Genomic DNA, 17,560 nt, shown 5'->3' on the forward strand with positions numbered 1-17,560 from the left:
TAAGGCCAGTGGTAACCCAGGGGAAACCTCTGCTACTGTCAGGGGCGACATGGATAGATTGTGGAATAAGTCAACTAAGATGAAAAGGAAGGAGTAGAGAAATTTTGATTGAACTGTTAAATTTGCAGATTTCGATCCTTTGCATAGTAGCTTTAACTCAAACAGGGTCGAGTTACAGATAGATTGGGTTTAGTGTAAGTAAATGCATCAAAACTGGCTTAAAATAATATATAGTTTTAGCAATTTTTCCAACATGTGGACAAATCAGTTTATCAGGTACGATATGATTTCTAGCCTGAACAGAGCAACGGTAGTTTACTGCATGATTTTATTACAATATTTTAAAAAAGCACATGTGACTTCAGTCTGGCGTTGGAGGAGTTTATTCAGAGTGGGTCTGAGAAACTGTGGGTATTCTATCGTGGTAAAAGGCTTCCAACAACAAAATTTTTGTCTTTATAACACTGACCTGATGACTGAGGATTCAACGCTACTCTGCTCGGCGTCTGAGACCGTCTGCCGAGCCATGGCCTCCCTCGCTGCCATCTGCTTCTTCTTTAGGCTCTTCAGGTTGTGGGACGGGGACCACTCCTGTTTGCACACACACGCGTAGGGTTGATGTTACAGCCCCAGACACAGCCCTAACCCTAACATATTTGCTGACACAAACGCAAACCATTAAAGTGCAAAGAAGCAGGCACACGGTGACGGGGGGAAAGTGATTTGCAGGTACAGTAGATGCTCACAAAAATGAAACTAAGGCACCCAGGAGAGCTGTTTTCCCTTGCCTTCCTGTCTGACTGCAGGAGGACTGTGGCTGAAGTCTGGCTGACTCCAGGTTATAATCAATATGGAAATGAGACAGCAATATGGGGCTGGGGGAGTCCAGCATGTATTATTAAGGTTTTTATTCGCGCTGTGGAGGATTTTAATACCCCACTGTAAAGTTTGTCCAGCATAACTCTTCTTTTATGAGCATTTCTCTGGCTTAATGAAGCCACTATTCTTTGCTGAGCTTAGGGGAAATTTCAGACTAATCTTTCAAATGGCCAACACAAACACAAGAAGGGAAAGGGGTCAGAAAGTATAAGAGACTATTAACAAAGGGAAGAGTCAACAATGAGCTTTAGTGCAGCAATTGCTGTGTATTTTGTTAAAGCAAATATGTGAACTGGAGACGCTCAGTTATGTAGCTGGAATTTATATGAACACACATTAATACCTTTTGTTACATTTCAGTTTTTACACTAATGGTTTTTTTCCTTGAATTTCACTACCACCTCAGAAATATAGATTGGTAAAGGACCCAGTTTTTATTAGGAAGGAGATTTGACGGTACCAGTGCAGTAACTGTGGGGAAGTTCTTAGCCATCTCCCGCAGAAGCGTCCCCGTCCTGATGTCCCACAGCTCCAGGGGTTTGTCTCTGAACACCACCACCAGGTACTGTCTGAAGATGGACATCACAAACACACATTCAAATTCAAAAAATACATTTCTCACTGCACCACTACGGATGCTCAGTCAGCCACCAAGTTAGCGGTTAACACGTCAGCATGACAGTGACAGCATGAATCCAAATTTATGTCATCGCGTTTTACAAAGTTTGCTTTCTGTGCTCATGTGGAACAATAAAAGTTATAGATTGATGAATGTTGAACTTTTTCAAAAAGATGAGCTTTGAGAAAGTGCTTAACTCTCCAATCATATTGCAGAATGCCTTAGCTACACGGGTGCTTACAGCAAGAAAGAAATGGGAACCATGAACAAGAATTTTCTCGAATCTACTGTATGAATAATAAATATTAAGACTGGTGGCCTGAATCTTACAGCAAACTCAATATAACCAAGTAACAGGCACCCCCTCTCAAAAAACTACCACGAAAAATGCTCAAGAGCAAATATCTAACCTTCAGCTGCTGTAGGGGAGCAACACAGACTTCAAGAGTGCTAAAACACTGCAGTACTGAGCAGCTCCTCACTGAGCTTCAGCTTTTGAAAGCATGTATCCTCTCTCTTTCCGTAACTACAACCCCAAGGTCTTTGTTATTACAAGATTGTGATCTGTGGCAGCCTGGATAATACATGAAAAGATAGATATGATATACTGCAGGTGTTAAACAATAATATTAACCTGAAGTCTGCCAACATTAGCGATGGTAAGCTAGTAATCATACCAGACCCCCAACTCCTTTGCAAGGGTGTATAGTTGTACAAGCTTAACACCGTGTGAAGAGATGAAAAATATGTAAGCAAAAAGGAGGGCTGTTCCAGAAAGTAGTTTAAGTAAAAACATTCAGGAGTTTTAATTTAGTGTGAAATTGAACCGACTAAGGTGCAAAATGGCAACCGTTCCTGCTAACCAAGCATCACATCAATTATCTTCAGCAGCTTCAATGTGATATAATGGATAATATTTTTTTATTGAGTTTGATGGTATGCAATGTATCTACTGGCACCAGCGGCTTGCTTATTGCATACTAGAAATAAGAGACATTAGCTGGTATAAGAAATAAAGGAAAAATGCAACTCCAGCCAGAATAATCAGAAGTGTCACTTTCCAGTATAATTAAGCACCTATTCATGTTCTAAATGCATGCACATGGCTAGGACTCTCAAAGATAGCTTGGTAGAACACAGTGCTCTCAAACAGTCAGACGCATCAAAAGCATCTGCGTATACAAGAGACAGCTGTTATCTGATAACCTTGTGTATTTTTAATTCCTGAAAGGACGTGTGATGACTATTAATGCGTGCCCTGTTATTTTTCTGATTATTACAGTCCCATTACAAGATACAGCAGTGATAAATACTTGGATATAATATTGATGATCGTAACCTGCACACACAACATGAATGTGTTGAGGTTTCTGGGGACAACAATAAATAAACAAGACAATTAATGGGAGATCTGTGCTTTTCTGCTCTTTGGGCAAACTTTCATTGGAATTCATATCTGGTTATTACCTTAGAAAAAAAAACAAGCAACGGCAATCCGCTCTTGATAAAAATATGGAATTAAATGTTGAGAGATAGATGAAGATAGAGACAAAGGTTAGACAGCTCCAGGCAGATAAGGTGAAATGATGTGTGTGGGTGTAAATGCACAGTCTGTGTTTAAATGTGTGTGTGTGTCTGTGTGGTGTTGTTGGTATTTGGGTTTGTTGGCAGCTGAAAACTCACTTGAGATGAGACACTTTAATCATCTCAATGGGTGGCTCATCGTTTCCTCGCTCGCCTCTGAATGCAAAGCATCTGCCTGGAAGACACAACAGACATAGTGGGAGAGAGAGGGGGAGAACGTGAGAAGGTGATGATGGAAGGCTGAAGATCTTATCTTTCTTTACACCTATGAAGGGAGTGATTCATTTCATTCCACTTTAGTGCCATGGCGTTTCCTCTGTTTCTCACGAGCAAGACGAGCAAACTTATTCCCACCACCTGCTGTAATCCCTACTTTTCATTCACAACTGTCCACCTACTGAAGGTCTCGTTATGCAGAGCATCAAGGTGCCCCTTTAAACAAAACAAAATGCCCTTCAGGTATGGTATCACATTTGCCTAAGGAAGTGCTGATCTGATTTTGCAAAGGGCACTAAGGAAGGTTGCCTGTTTAAAATGTACAAGTGGGAGCTGCCTGTGGATATTTGGGGAAGGGAGGGCTGTTCAGACTGTAGTTGTTGCATACCACGGGGGGTATAGCTAAGCATATGGTGTGGAGAAAACGTGGAAGATCTGTGGTGCACAAGAGGCTAATGCAGGCCTCGTCAGAATTTCCACTTTTGTTTCCTCAGTCATACACAGTGGGAGGGGTTGCATGATTGGAAAGTGTCAATTATGGCACCTCACTCTGCAGCTCATCAGCCCACAGGCTCTAATGTGCGTATGTCAAACTGGCATTCACAAAAACACACAGATGATGTTGATTATTGGAAAGACGCATCAAAGTGCTGAACAGACGACACCTGCTACCATCACGCATGTATAAATGATTATGTTATCCTAATGTGTAATTATGATCTGCACGCAGATTAAATATTCATTCTGTGTACAAGGCAAAGGAAACTGAGTTCACTATAACTTCTCAGCACTAACTTCCCACAGTCAGCTCCTATCACTACTGCAGAAACAAGGTAGCAGCACAACTGAATGAGGTGAGCGAGGAAGATGATCCTCCATCCCAGAGTCTCAAAATCTTATCAGAAAATGCTGCAGCTGTAAAGGCCACAAGGTGTCTGCCTCAGTGGATTAAAGTTACAGGTGAAATATGGGAATCTTTAAGTACAGAGCCTACTTTACTGCTCTTCTATTTGAGGACTTGTTTGTGCAAAAATATACTCACTTTCCCTGAATAAATGAGACAAATGCACAAGTAACAGAAACAAAATTGTGCTGTCTCACTGAATATGATTCAGGACATCCAGGTGTTGCAGCAATTGCAATTCTAATTGGTATATTTGCCATTTAAACATCTAAGTACCCTAAAAACTGTATCTCACAAATGAAAAATAAAAAAGTCTCATCTTTACATGCTTGTTAAATCACAGTGTCTTTATTTTTTATTTCAGCAACCTGTAAATAAGATAAAAATAAGATAAGATAAAATAAAAGAAGATTTCTGTTTTGATGGAGTTTTGTGAGTTGTTTCCACTTTCTTCTCCTGTCATTTTGGTGTTATGCTAGGCTAAACACGTCCCAGGCTCATTGTATCTCTGTACTGAATACACAGAGATTAAATTGATATTGATCTCTTCCATCTAGCTCTTGGTGAAACAGGAAAAAATGCCTATCCGAGAGGCACGACAGTGAGATTCCCACAGCCCTATCAGCAACTACATTTGCAGTCAAGGACACCTTGGAGGATCTCAGTCATTTGAACTGACAAGATATAACGATGAGGTATACATCTGCTGGAAAGTGTGAGGGTCTGTAACCAAAGCTAATGCAGAGGGCTGTTAACTTTGACGACTGTGGTGCTTAAGAGTGAGTCATTACAGAAGTGACTTAGCTTCAACGTTGACGTTGTCCTTGAAAGAATTGGGGATTAATTCAGTGACCCGATATTTCAACTGAAGTAGATGCGTATGAATATTGACAGATCTGTGAAAAGTGCATACCTAAGACTGCCTACATATAAATTCTCATATAAACATATTAGTTAAAATGAAAGATTTTTTTTTTTCCACTGAAACCTTTAGCCACCTCCTCATGACCACTTATTACTGCACATTCAGGTTACTTTCCAGCTCTCTTGAAAATGTAGCACTGTACACTTCCCACCCCCTAGAGGAAGGAGAAACACACAATGGTCACTGCTAGTGCAGTAATTCTATTGAACTGTCAAGGGGCACAGGCAGGGATATAAGTCGCTCCGCAGGAAGCCATGATACGATCTCATTTTGAGAGCAAGGCACCCCTTGGTGATATCCTAACACTGTTTAGTTGGGATCTAATTTGGGAGAGTGTATAAGTACCCCCTGGAGAAGAACAGGAAGAGTCTCTTCGAGAAACCACATAGACACAAAAATAAAAATGAGAAAAAGAAGGTCAAGGGGACTGAAATGTCCATTTTCTTTGCTGTTAAGGCCTCAGGAACCCTGAGCATAAGAGAAACCTCAAGAATAAAGACGAGCGTAAAAATGCTGGATCTCACCCTCAGGTACAGTTCATAATAGGAGTGTGTGTGCGTGCATGCGTCTCTCACCAGTAGGTAGGTCGACATGCTGCAGTTCATTTCGCACCAGGCCCATGTTGTTGGGAGCAGAAGTTGCAAAACACAGGAAACTGGTAAGACTCACCCATTCAATCCCTCTGTGGAATAAGCATACAAACAAATACAGACACATACAAGTTTTTAGTTCAAGTAATAACATTGTTATCTAAAACTTGCCTTATCACTGTCCAGTATTTCTCCACCACATACTGGCAAGCGGTAAGGTAAATGAGACACCCAAAACTTTTACAAAATCCCTTTTGAAAGTGTAAAAATGTACAGCAAATCAAGCCAGCAAGTGTCAGATATGAATAATTTTGAGAAGTGGGCCCAGCTCAGGGAGCAAAAACTCCACGGTAATGAGATGGTAAATAGCCACATGATTAATTAGTCAATTTCTCCACTAAATGTAAATGAGATGCTAAGTAGCCAGGCCTCCATTGGCATGGCTGCGCCGGGGCAAGGGGTGCTGGACTTATTTCCATAAAGCACCTCTGCTCTCGCCACCACAGAAAACACACAGCTTTGAACTTAATGCTGTATGTCACAGCAGTGCTCATGTGTGTCTATGCAGGAAGAGGCAATATGCAACGGAGGCGTTTTCAACACTACTCTGATGAGATTGTCTGAGAATGGGTTCTTGCACGACTGTGTTATTCATTTATTTTTAAATGTTTGTTATTTTCATGCTCTGCTTGTGATGTGGTCATTGAAAAAAAAAAAACTGAGAGGTTCAAATACACCAGAACAGTGGGCAACATCAAGCAGCTAATCAGTGTGCAGCATTCTTGCATATGCTAAACAGTATATGCACAAGGTACATTAGTGTTGAGTAAGAGATGACAAGCAGATGAAGAGACAGCTACTGAGTGCCATGACAGCAGATCAAAGTCTTAGTGACCAACTGACAAAAAGGAGGCAGAGAAAAACCATTCACTGATTTTAACCCACACATACACACAGGCAGAGGGAGCTACAGAAATTTCAAGTAACTTGTGCTTGCATTGCATAGCTCATTAAAGTTTGCTGGAGTTTTGCATTTGTGGACACCAACTTCTCTCATTAAAGAAAGCCTGGCTCTGCTTGAAAGGATGGTGCTTGCTCCCAATCAATCTCTTAACAGCATTAATTGATTCAATCTTGTGCTTAATTAATCCTGGTGAAATAGTTTTGCTTCTCATTAGAGAATACTAACTAATGAAGCACAGCCTGCTCTTTGTTGATGTTTGGCTATTGCATTTTGGGGCATTCAGAAAGTGGTGGGTGTACTGAAATCATCCTTTTTCAGTGCCTCACAGCCTGTAATTAACCAATACATTGAGCAGAATCACAGCATGATAACAAAGTTTAATGTAAATACAACAGCACTAGCTAAGAGGCTAGATTTAAGGCCTTCACCAACACTTATCTTGGATAAACCAGTCTTTGTAAATAATTTTAACCTTTAATTGACGTTAATTTTGTCTGTCAAACTAGAAAAACACTGAATGATATTCTTTAAGAAACATACAACTTAATATATGATGCTGAATATCATTCACTGAACACATTTATCCACACGGACATGTTTTAAATTTTTAATTCCTAGTTAAAAAGCTTGGTTAAGACCAGAAACAGGAAGTTTCCTAATATAGAAAATGGCCCCTACCTGCATGGCCCACTTGATATGTTATTGACAGGTTAATTAATTAGCTACTTGAGGGAATTATGTGGTGTTCAGAGGTTAAAGGAACATTACAAGGGGAGCCTGAACATGTGGCTTGATTTCCACCATAATAAATTCAGGTCATTTATTCCAAGTAGTAATGGGACATGACATTTATATGCAGCATGCATTTCACCCAGAAGTCGATAGAATTTTCTCCAGCAGAAATTGAGTTAGCATACCAGAAAAAAAATGCCGATGAAACTGATAACATTAATGATGGCTCAGTTCTACTTACGAGATCCAGTGAGCCAGCATACCCAATACGAAGAGTCCGACATTAATAATATTAGCAAGAGTTGCGTTTTTCTAGCAATCACAATTCATCATTTCTGCTATGAGGAAGGTGCAAACAGGATAAACAGAGAATCTGTGGTTCCCTCAGTAATGTAAATTCTTCCACATTCTGCCATATTTTTAACCAATTACCAGATTCTTTTGTCTTCATAATTTGTATAGACCAGAATGCACACAACATCAATTGCATGTCTGTCAATTCTGGGAGAGGGATCGCCACTCTGCTTTTTTCCCCTACTTTTTGTGGAGTTTTTAATTTGTCCAATTTGAGTCTCAGGACAGAAGGTGATCATTACAAATGAGACAAACTGTGATTGGTGATATTAGGTTATATAAATAAAACTGTTATGACTCCCAAATTAAGTAGTAATTAGAATAAGTAGCAGTAAATACATCATTGCATCAAAGTTCCCTGTGTGTTCACTCACATTTCAGGTATCAAATTCACAGTTATTTGTCAGGATAAACATAATTTTAAAACATATATATTTTTCCTAATATGCTCTGGCTTCATCACATAGTTTGTGGTGCCAGGATATTTCTGTTACCTGCTCCACTGTACATAATATTCAACCAGATCCTCACTTTGAAATATGAAGCATTTTTATTTGTGGCCTTCATGATTTCATTGGCCTATAATAGCAATCCTACTGCCATATTACCTTTTGGATGATTTTTTAAAGCTTGGTTGCTTTGTAGTGTGCATTATAAAGTGTACAATACGTTGTTAGACTGTGCACACTATATCTTTAACCACTATCTCCAAGTCTATTGGGATTCTTTGATTGTGCTTGTTGTGCTTGTTTATTTCTTCAAGCCAACAGTACCATATTCAGCTCAGGCACTCTGAGAATATTCAGATAAAACCCCCATAAAGCAAGTTTAGAAATTAATTCTCTCTAACACACAAGAGCTGACGAGGCACTCTAATTATGTGATTGCCAATTGCCTCCACAATCTCTAATGAGCCTGAAAACAATCAACAGAAAATCAATCTCCCTCAAGCTGACTCGACTGGCCACTGGAGCTCATCTAACATGTCATTTTAAAGATATTACATTCAAAGGGGAGCACAAGTGCAGACCCTTTTTCACCGGTGGGAACTGAACTGTTGACTCTGGAAATGTTCTGCCTTGTTGTACACATTTAAGTACAGAATCAAAATCATAGTATCAAAAATCTTACCTGACTTCACATGAGTGGACACTGAGTTCCTTGTGGAGAAGGCCACTAGTCAGGTTATAGACCAGTACAGAGCCATTACTGGTGCCTGAGAGGAGAAGACAGAGAGCAGTGCACAAGGAATATTAAACAGAATGTCACAGAAAGACAAGAGGTCACAAGCCATACAGTTACTTATATTAGCAGCATCTACCCTCCAGCAGGATCAGAGAGACGGTGTGTCACTGTGACAGCCCTGTGTGTTCCCTGCCACCGCAGTAGGTGTATATTGAGGCAGCACATCAAACCCTGCGTCACTCAGCTCACAGCCGGAAAACATCGCGCTGTTTCATCTGCTGCAGGGAAACAGCAAAACAGTTCCATCCCTCCCCAAACTCCGCCTTATTAAATACTGCAGGTGACATCTGACACTGTGATCAGAAACTCTGAGGCAGTTTGACAAAGTGGGTTTTTTTTTTTTCCACATTCGTTCATACTGTAACAGAGAAAAATCAAACCACAATCTGCTTAAAAGTTCTTTTTGATCTTTACTTTTCGGGGGAAAGTTTCTGACTTTAAAAAGTTAAACTGAACTTTAAAACGACTTATAACTTTTTTAGCATATGCAGTGAAAGTTGATTTTTTTTTTTTTTTTTTAAGAGATGGGCAAGTTCAAATGTGCCTTATTCAAGCACATTCTGACAGTGATGAGTTTGAATAACTTTGCATCTTCTGCAGAGCTGAAAAATGATGATGCATTTTAGCTCTGAGCTTTAGGAACACAGGATAGGGGAAAACAAAACAATAGTCCATTCTCGTAATGTTTGTTAAGTGTTTAGTAAGGTCTGAAGGATTTCTTTTTATTGCAGGAGCACATTCACTTCTACACTTATCCTGAGCATGATGGAGCTGGGCTGACGGGCACTGTCCCTCTGCAAAGGACTGCTCAGTCTGCACTGGGCCTTAGTGAGACGACCACATGCTGACACAACATCTGGAGGTGGTGATAGGCAGTGCCTCAAAGGCATCCGTGTGTGTGTGTGTGTGTGTGTGTGTGTGTGTGTGTGTGTGTGTTCCTCTCCAGTTCCTCGTGTAACTGATGGATAGCACGTAGTGTGAGACGAGAGGATGTTTCAGCTGAAGGTTAGCTGGATGGAGATAAACCGACAAACTCCTGTCAGTGAGTCACCTCGCAGCCGAGGTTTGTTTAATTTAATGAAGATGATCACGATGCTATGCCTCCATATGGCCTGGTGAGGTGAGAGATGAAAACCACTGAAAAAATTGGATTTTCATTCTGTCACAGATTTAAACATTAAGTCACAGCGCATGAGCAAGAATCAAAAGAGAAATTTGGGTCAGACAGTCATCAGGCAGGCTAATCGAAAATATGCAATTTATGAGAAGTATAGTGGAGCCCACCCAGTGTTTGGCAGTTAGCCATGCAGTTTTTCATAGATGAATGCAAAACAGGATTCTTACACTTTGATGCTTTAACTAGTGTTTGATAGCAAATCAAAACACAATTATTATTCACTTTTCGAATCTTTCTTGGCAAACATTAGATTAGAAGAATGACACAATTCTCAAATCTAATTGTTTAATATGACACTACAGCCAGGAGAGGGTTAGCTTATCTTTAAACAGGGGACAACAGTAAGCCTGGCTCTGTCTAAAGGCAACAAGGCACCTATATATAAAGCTCCATTTATAACATGTCAAATCTTGTTTGCTTAACTTGCATCAGAACTTAACAGTGAAAATATCAAATTGTGGTATTACAAGGGATTTTAAGTTTGGTCCAACACAGTAACCTTCTAGTTAATTGGCATCAATCTACCTCATCTTACTTTCAGACAAAAAACCAAAAAAAAAACCAAAAAACTGAGTATGCACATATATGCAATTTCCATAAATGTTTAAGTTTGGCTAATGCTAACGACACACATTAGTAGACCTGAATCAAACCTTTCAAAGTGCAGTAAAAATTAATCTTCGCTTCATCCTAAGACACTGGACATTATTTGGTTATCTCAGTTATTCTAATTAATGTAAATACTTACTAATGGTTCTGCACACCTGGCAAGGCATATTGCTGTTTTGTATCTGTAGTATCTGTTCAATAACAGTAAAACAAATCTGCAAACATAACATTATTTTGGTCTGTTTCTGTAGTCTGACTTGATCTCATATGCCCAGCTAAATTAATTCACTCAGAGTTGCAGAAATCCTGCCACAAATGATAGGAATCATTTCCTGAAAAAATTTGATGCATCAAAATTAAAGTGGATACCAATCCAAAACAGATTTGTTTCAACACCAAGGGCAGCTAATGACAGAGCTGGACTATCCTCAGCTGAACTAACTATACACATAATGTGGCACAAACATTACTGATACTCCCTTTGACAGACCATAGGAGCTGAGAATGAGAACCAGTCTGTCCGATAATTGTTTTGTTTTTTGGCGGTGCATGTCTCACTGGCTGCCTTCAGTACTATCAGTACTTGGGTGTTTATTTTCCACATTTTGCAACTGAAGAATTTGTGTTTTGGCTTTACTGCACTCTTAATACCGTTTCATTTTGAACATCCAAAGATTGCAGCAAAGAATAGCTGCAAAAATAAATAAATTAGACATGCCAACAACAATGCTTAGGAATGGATATCAGCTCGTCAGTGTTTGTATAACTGTCATTGAAAAGGAAGGCTGTGGGCCTGGCACCACAGCTTCTGTAAGCTTTCCTTTGGAGACAAGGAGCATAAAAGACTGGCAGAGAGGAAAAAGTGAGAGATAAAGCAAAGAAAACAGAAAAACAATCCTGCCCTTTATCTAATTGCAATGAAACTGTGAATGGCAATTTCAAACTCCAGTGCTTTCACACCATCAGCAGTGAGCTCATCTCTTGCTTTTTTTTGCACCTTGTGGAAGGCGTAGAAACTTGGTTTTCCCTGGCTGTTCTTCTGACTGGTGTCACATCATTGAGACTGAGTGAGTCCCCCTTTTAACTCAGCTAAAGGCCAAGAAAGAACCTGAACGGTATCTGCTGTGCATTCATCCATGGATCTCTCTGGATTTAGTAATCAGGTGTATTTTCTGGCTCTTGGTAAACAGGATAGGTGACACATGCCAACACCTGCCAGAACACCTGTCACTGCACCAAACTCGACATCATTACTGAAGAAGTGCCAACTGCAATCACAACGCAGGAACGAAGCATGGCAAGGGGCCAAGTACCAGATTTCTAATTTCACTGTAACTTCTAACTTGTTAAAAAAGTATATTTATTATTCTTAACTGTGCTAATACAGGACACTGGCTATAGATGAAATATACTTGCCTCAAGATGTTGTTTTAATTAAACATCCATCAGTTTTTGAATCGCCTGGACATTGCCTTTACCATTCAGCAGAGATTTGTCCTCCATCTAATTCCCCAACGTAATTATTCAGTCCCCTAAACTTCAATTCACAAGCCAGCTCATAGGAAAAACGAACAAAAAGCACATTTCAATAATGTAGCTAGAGACTGTTTAACTACTTGACTCTGCAAGATGACTATGGGGACCAGACAAACGATGAGCACAGAAAACTCAATTGCCTTATTCTAGTTTAAGATTCAAAACACCATTGGGAACCAGCTGTGCCAAGTCAACCCCACACCATCTGTGGAGTGATGTGCTCTTGCTGCACCAGCTCTAGAATTCACAAAATGACCAGGGGGAAAAATTACAGGTCTCTAACTGAAAAGTCTTTCCAAAATTAATGCTTTTGAGAAAATGGTGGCAGTTGTTCTTCAGGTACAGATGGCCTTTCACTTTCACAAAACACACCTGAGAAGAACCTGTAAATAACAGATGGACAACAGCAGAGGTTGTCCCTTTAGGCCTTTTAGAAGTATTGCAGTCATAAAGTAATAATGTGCAGTGATCTTAAGAGGTCTCCCAGCGTCGTGGACATGATGCACATAACATAACAGAAAAGACAAAAAGACCCAGTGAAAATGTTTGTAAGATGTGCAGGTTGAAGGTGTTATTACTCATCTGCTTGTCTGTGTGTCTGAAGGAGGTAATGTATCTTTGAAGTATGATTAATTTATGTGGGCTACGTCAGGGGACTCAGAGTAGCCTATTTTTCAGCTTGACAACTAAACTGAAGGTTTGTTGTGTTGGGAAGAGGACAGCAGTATGCCTGGGCCTTAAATGGAATTTGTTGCACAAGCAGCTGTGTGTGTCCACACATACAAAGCAAGAGACAGACATACATAAACGGGGAGATATTACATACACGAGTCTGTTCCTAATTTCCCAGTCAAATTTAGACTTTCATAATTTTCGGCATTGTTACCGTGGGGAAGATGAGGGAACAGCTTTTAAAGAAAATTGCTGTGCTGATTTAAAACATAACTTCACTGCCTTCCTCTCGCCTCCCAGCTGTCTCATGGGAGTAATAACAGAGGCTGATATTTCAAATTAACTCTATGCCTTTTGCGTCATCTGCTGAGACTGCAGTCATTTTCAATGGACTTACTCACTTTCTGCCTTAAATGTCAAAATCACAACAATGACTTGAGTATTTAGACATAATGAGGTCTGCATTTCATTCAAGAAATCATCAATATTTTTCTTTTTGGGTCAAAGATGAAAATTTGCAATATGTGAAGAAACAAGTTCACAAAAATCAAAAAACAAATCCCCCATGCATCTTTTAAAGTTGACATTAACTGGACATGCAAAGCCAAATTTAGTGTAGTTACTTTCACATATAAATGAATATCCTTGATAGTCAAGCCCCTGCCAAAGTTCATAGAATGCCGATTAAGCCTATGAGCACCAGATAAATCTCTCTGCCTTTCACAGGATGCAAGAGTTTTAAAGTCTGGAGTCTACAACTCTCATGCTGGTGCAGGGTTAGCATTGATGTCAGTTAGCAAAGACTGGTTTGATAGAGCTGAAGCAATGAAATAGGCAAAAGCAGATGGGAGTATGAAACTATCACTGCCAGAAGTGGAAGAAAAAATTGCAGGTTCAAATAGACTGAATCACTGTGGCAATATTAAAGAAATATCACTAAACATGGTGGTCCAACCTGTCTGTTGTTTCTGCTGTGCTTATTTTATGTACTGTATGGCATTCGCTAGTGTCTTTGATAAACCAATCCTACCCTCTAGTGACATCTCAACTACTAGCATTAGTGTTGGGTAAACTCAAGTTATCATTTTCTTTAGCCTGTAACTAGACAGATAAATTAGACTCCAACGAAAAATAAGTGAAAGTGTTGTTAAGAACCAAACATGCATTTAAATGAATGAGATGCATGCACATTAAAATAACAGCATGAAAAAAAAACTAATCGTAGTAGCAATTGCAATCTACATGATGCAGGAGTTAGTTATTATTAGTTATTGTAAACAAACACTGGCATTGGTTCTTTTAAAACTACTCTGAGTATCACTGGGAATTGCTGACCTGAAGGTTCCGGAAAAAATTTATTCACACTGACAGGATGGGTGGATGAATGGATGGATGAATTTAGTCGATAATTGTGTTGTTGTTCTGAGGTACAGACCTGCTTGACTCAACGCTTGCCTTCATATTGGTAGCTTTTTATTTCCTGTTTTGTGATGAAAGAGTGTTTCTTGCTCTGGTGCTATTCATCACCAGTGCTTATTATGTCTTATTTTTTAGACCCACATCACAAACACACATTGATAAAGGGCCTGCATGTACAAGCGATTAAAATGTGTAGCTGCAGCTGCATAATCATTCAGTCCAATTCCTCCAAAGCACTCCTCTACCACTGGCTGTTTTGTTCTCTTATCATGGGACATTTCCTATAACCAACCAAAGAAGCTTCTTCTTCTCAGTGCTCAAATTTGTGAGCTGTAGCTTTGACAGTGGAAATAACACAGTAACAGTTGACAACTTAAAATGCAATCTTTTAATATCCATTTATTTATGGCAGTACATTTCAAAAATACAGTGTACAGTGATGACGCTTTACTCCAGTGTGGATAACCTGATGCACCCTAAAACTCCACGACTTTCTGAAAGTCTCCCACACTCTCCAAAGTCAATATACTTACGAAACCTCAAATCAGAATACCACCCGAACCTCTTCCCACACTGGTCACAGAGATATGGCTTTTCTCCACTGTGGCTGAACTGATGAGCCTTCAAATGCACTGTCTGCCTGAAACTCTTCCCATATTGGGATTTTCTCCTGTGTGCATATGTTGATATTGATGTTGATCCAGCAGTTCTTCATTAATAAGGTCTGTCTGGATTTTGGTGGGTCTGCTTGTATGAAGCAAAAAAATAATAAATAAAAATGGTAAATGCTTCCTAATTGCTCAGGAAACATTGTGCTGCTCAAAGTCAAAATTGGACATGGCCAAGGTGAAATAATGGTGAGGAGCTCTTTGGTCAAGTCCACCTTTGTCTATATAATGAAACCTGAAAATGGTCTAAAATTTACACTGAAGAATCACAGTTTTTGCTTCCGTAAATGGGACCTAGAATGTACAAATGTGCAGCTTTTCTGAAAAACTGATATGCAATTTGCCTGTTTTTATACATTACAAATTCTAGATATGACTGCTATTTCTAGAGAAAAACTGTAAAGTTTTATCTAATGATGGTGCCTGATTACAGGACAAATTATTATCTAAATCACTTCTCTGTGTCAGTTCTACTGAGGCTCATCTGCACTTTGGGTTGAAAGTCAGATATAGCTATTTTTGAAAGAAATATTTCTCCCTGGACCAAAAATGATTGGCATTTAAGTGAAATACATCACTTAGCCCATAAAACTAAAAGAACAAAATGTGGTTATGACTCAGTGACTTCCTGTTTATTCATTGCTTTTGATTGGAAGGGAATCAAAGCAAAACTATTTACATATTACTGCTACCACTGAGGAGTGACAAAGTGTTACATTTTCAAATTCTACAGATAATGGCTTTAAATTTAATAACTTACCTCTGCCAATGAAAAAAAATGCTGCTGGTATTGCTCTTCTCTTCTACCAGGTATTCCTTCATTTATGAATCAACGCTGACATAATGAAATAAATGTAATAAGTTCGAACAACCCAAAAAATGCAAATATGTCATGCACATGAATATATAAACACTTCTTTTTTCACTAAAAAGTAGCCACAAGAGAATCAGCCTGAAAACTAATACACAGGCATTGTATCTTCTTGTGCTTTAGACTGTGCATTCTTCAAATATTGCAGCTTAAAAATGAACACTATAATCAAAAAATATGACTAAGTAAGACTGAGTAAGACCATTCCACTCAGTCTTCACTGGTGCAAAGGAAGCAGGGCCTCCGCTCCAGAACAGGACCATTTAACGATTTAGAGAACAAATTAACTCACTAATTGACTGAAGTAAATACAAAAATATGTTTTACAGTGCAAAAATTAACAAACTCGCAGTACCAGTTACTACTAACTAATGTGTCTGAGTTCTCTATGTCTCAGTCACACAAGGGTCATGGACTGGATTTTGTGATGATACACTAAACTACAACTACAGACCATCAACTACAAATAAAACAGTTTAAGAAAGCTTAATTTTTCTTACTACTAATGTGTGAATGAAAATTAACGATCTTCTGTGGGTTAGGGGACGCCTTCATATTGTTAGAGGTTTGAAAGATGCGCTGATGCTCTCCAAAGCTGAATCCAGTTCAAAAGGTTCCAATTCCAAAAAATGTTAAACACACCAAAAACATGCTGTCCCTGCACTAAATATATATGAATGCTGCAAGCTTTGTAAAACTCTACACTGAGCAAAGTTAAGCTACAGTAATTGACACAAAAAAAAAAAAATCACAGTGGCCCACAATCAGGATCATTATGGGTCCTTTATGTCACTTTATGTGGCCATTATTGATTTATCGTCAGTATTATTTTAATTAACCAAAGTATGTTAATATAGCAAGTCATACGCGTACTACAGTTCAGTATTTCCACAATCATGTACTGGCATGCTAGTGTCACAAAAGCACAAAGTCTAAGGCCTGCTGATTGCAGAATGTGGATCAAAAATACAAACAAGTGTCTTTCACTCCTCACATGGGCTGAGGACCAACAAGAAGTTCATCTAGTCACATCACAGTCCTATTATGTGATAGAGTTCACATGTACAAGCAATTAAGCGTTTTTAGATGCAACAGTCATAAATCTAACTGAGCAGTGCACAGCGTTCATGCAACATTTACTAATGTTTGATGAAGCTACTTGCCATTTTCTCTATGAACTGCAGCACTCATGCAACCGACGGAGCAACGGATCAAGATGAAACAAAACATCATCCTGGACATATCCACGAGTTTTGTGAAATTCCCCAACCATGTCACCAGCATTGTGTTGCTCTCGAATATGTGTCAGTGGTGCACTGTTACCTACCTACAGCCAGCAGGGGTTGGTAGTGGTTGATGTTTTTGGTGGTAAGAGGTGGACACATGCGGATGGCAAATGGTGGCAGTGGCAGACCAGAGAGAAGGCCAGTCAGCAGGAACTTCAACTGGATCTCTTGCTGGTTGGATGATGGAGGAGGAGCCTCACCTGCCATCAAGGTCTGACCTGGAGATAAAAACCACAAAATCTGCTAATTAATCACTGGAGCAATTCATTATAATGGAGATTAAACACAATAAATAGAGCATGTTCAGCAT

At 39.3% G+C, this 17,560-nt stretch overlaps 1 protein-coding gene across 1 annotated transcript in view; it reads right to left on the minus strand.

Annotated features, from left to right (window-relative positions):
• Positions 1-17,560, minus strand: part of wdr11 (WD repeat domain 11) — a 48,901-nt gene that overhangs the window by 16,290 nt on the left and 15,051 nt on the right. The window contains exons 10-15 of the mRNA XM_046401378.1: positions 17,292-17,468; positions 8,899-8,983; positions 5,703-5,809; positions 3,182-3,257; positions 1,340-1,448; positions 470-591 (exon numbers count right to left, since the gene is read on the minus strand). Of these exons, the coding sequence (XP_046257334.1) occupies positions 470-591; positions 1,340-1,448; positions 3,182-3,257; positions 5,703-5,809; positions 8,899-8,983; positions 17,292-17,468 (676 nt within the window). The remainder of the gene's footprint in view (positions 1-469; positions 592-1,339; positions 1,449-3,181; positions 3,258-5,702; positions 5,810-8,898; positions 8,984-17,291; positions 17,469-17,560) is intronic.

Source organism: Scatophagus argus, chromosome 10 (assembly GCF_020382885.2).
Source record: "Scatophagus argus isolate fScaArg1 chromosome 10, fScaArg1.pri, whole genome shotgun sequence".
Lineage (NCBI taxonomy): Eukaryota > Metazoa > Chordata > Actinopteri > Scatophagidae > Scatophagus > Scatophagus argus.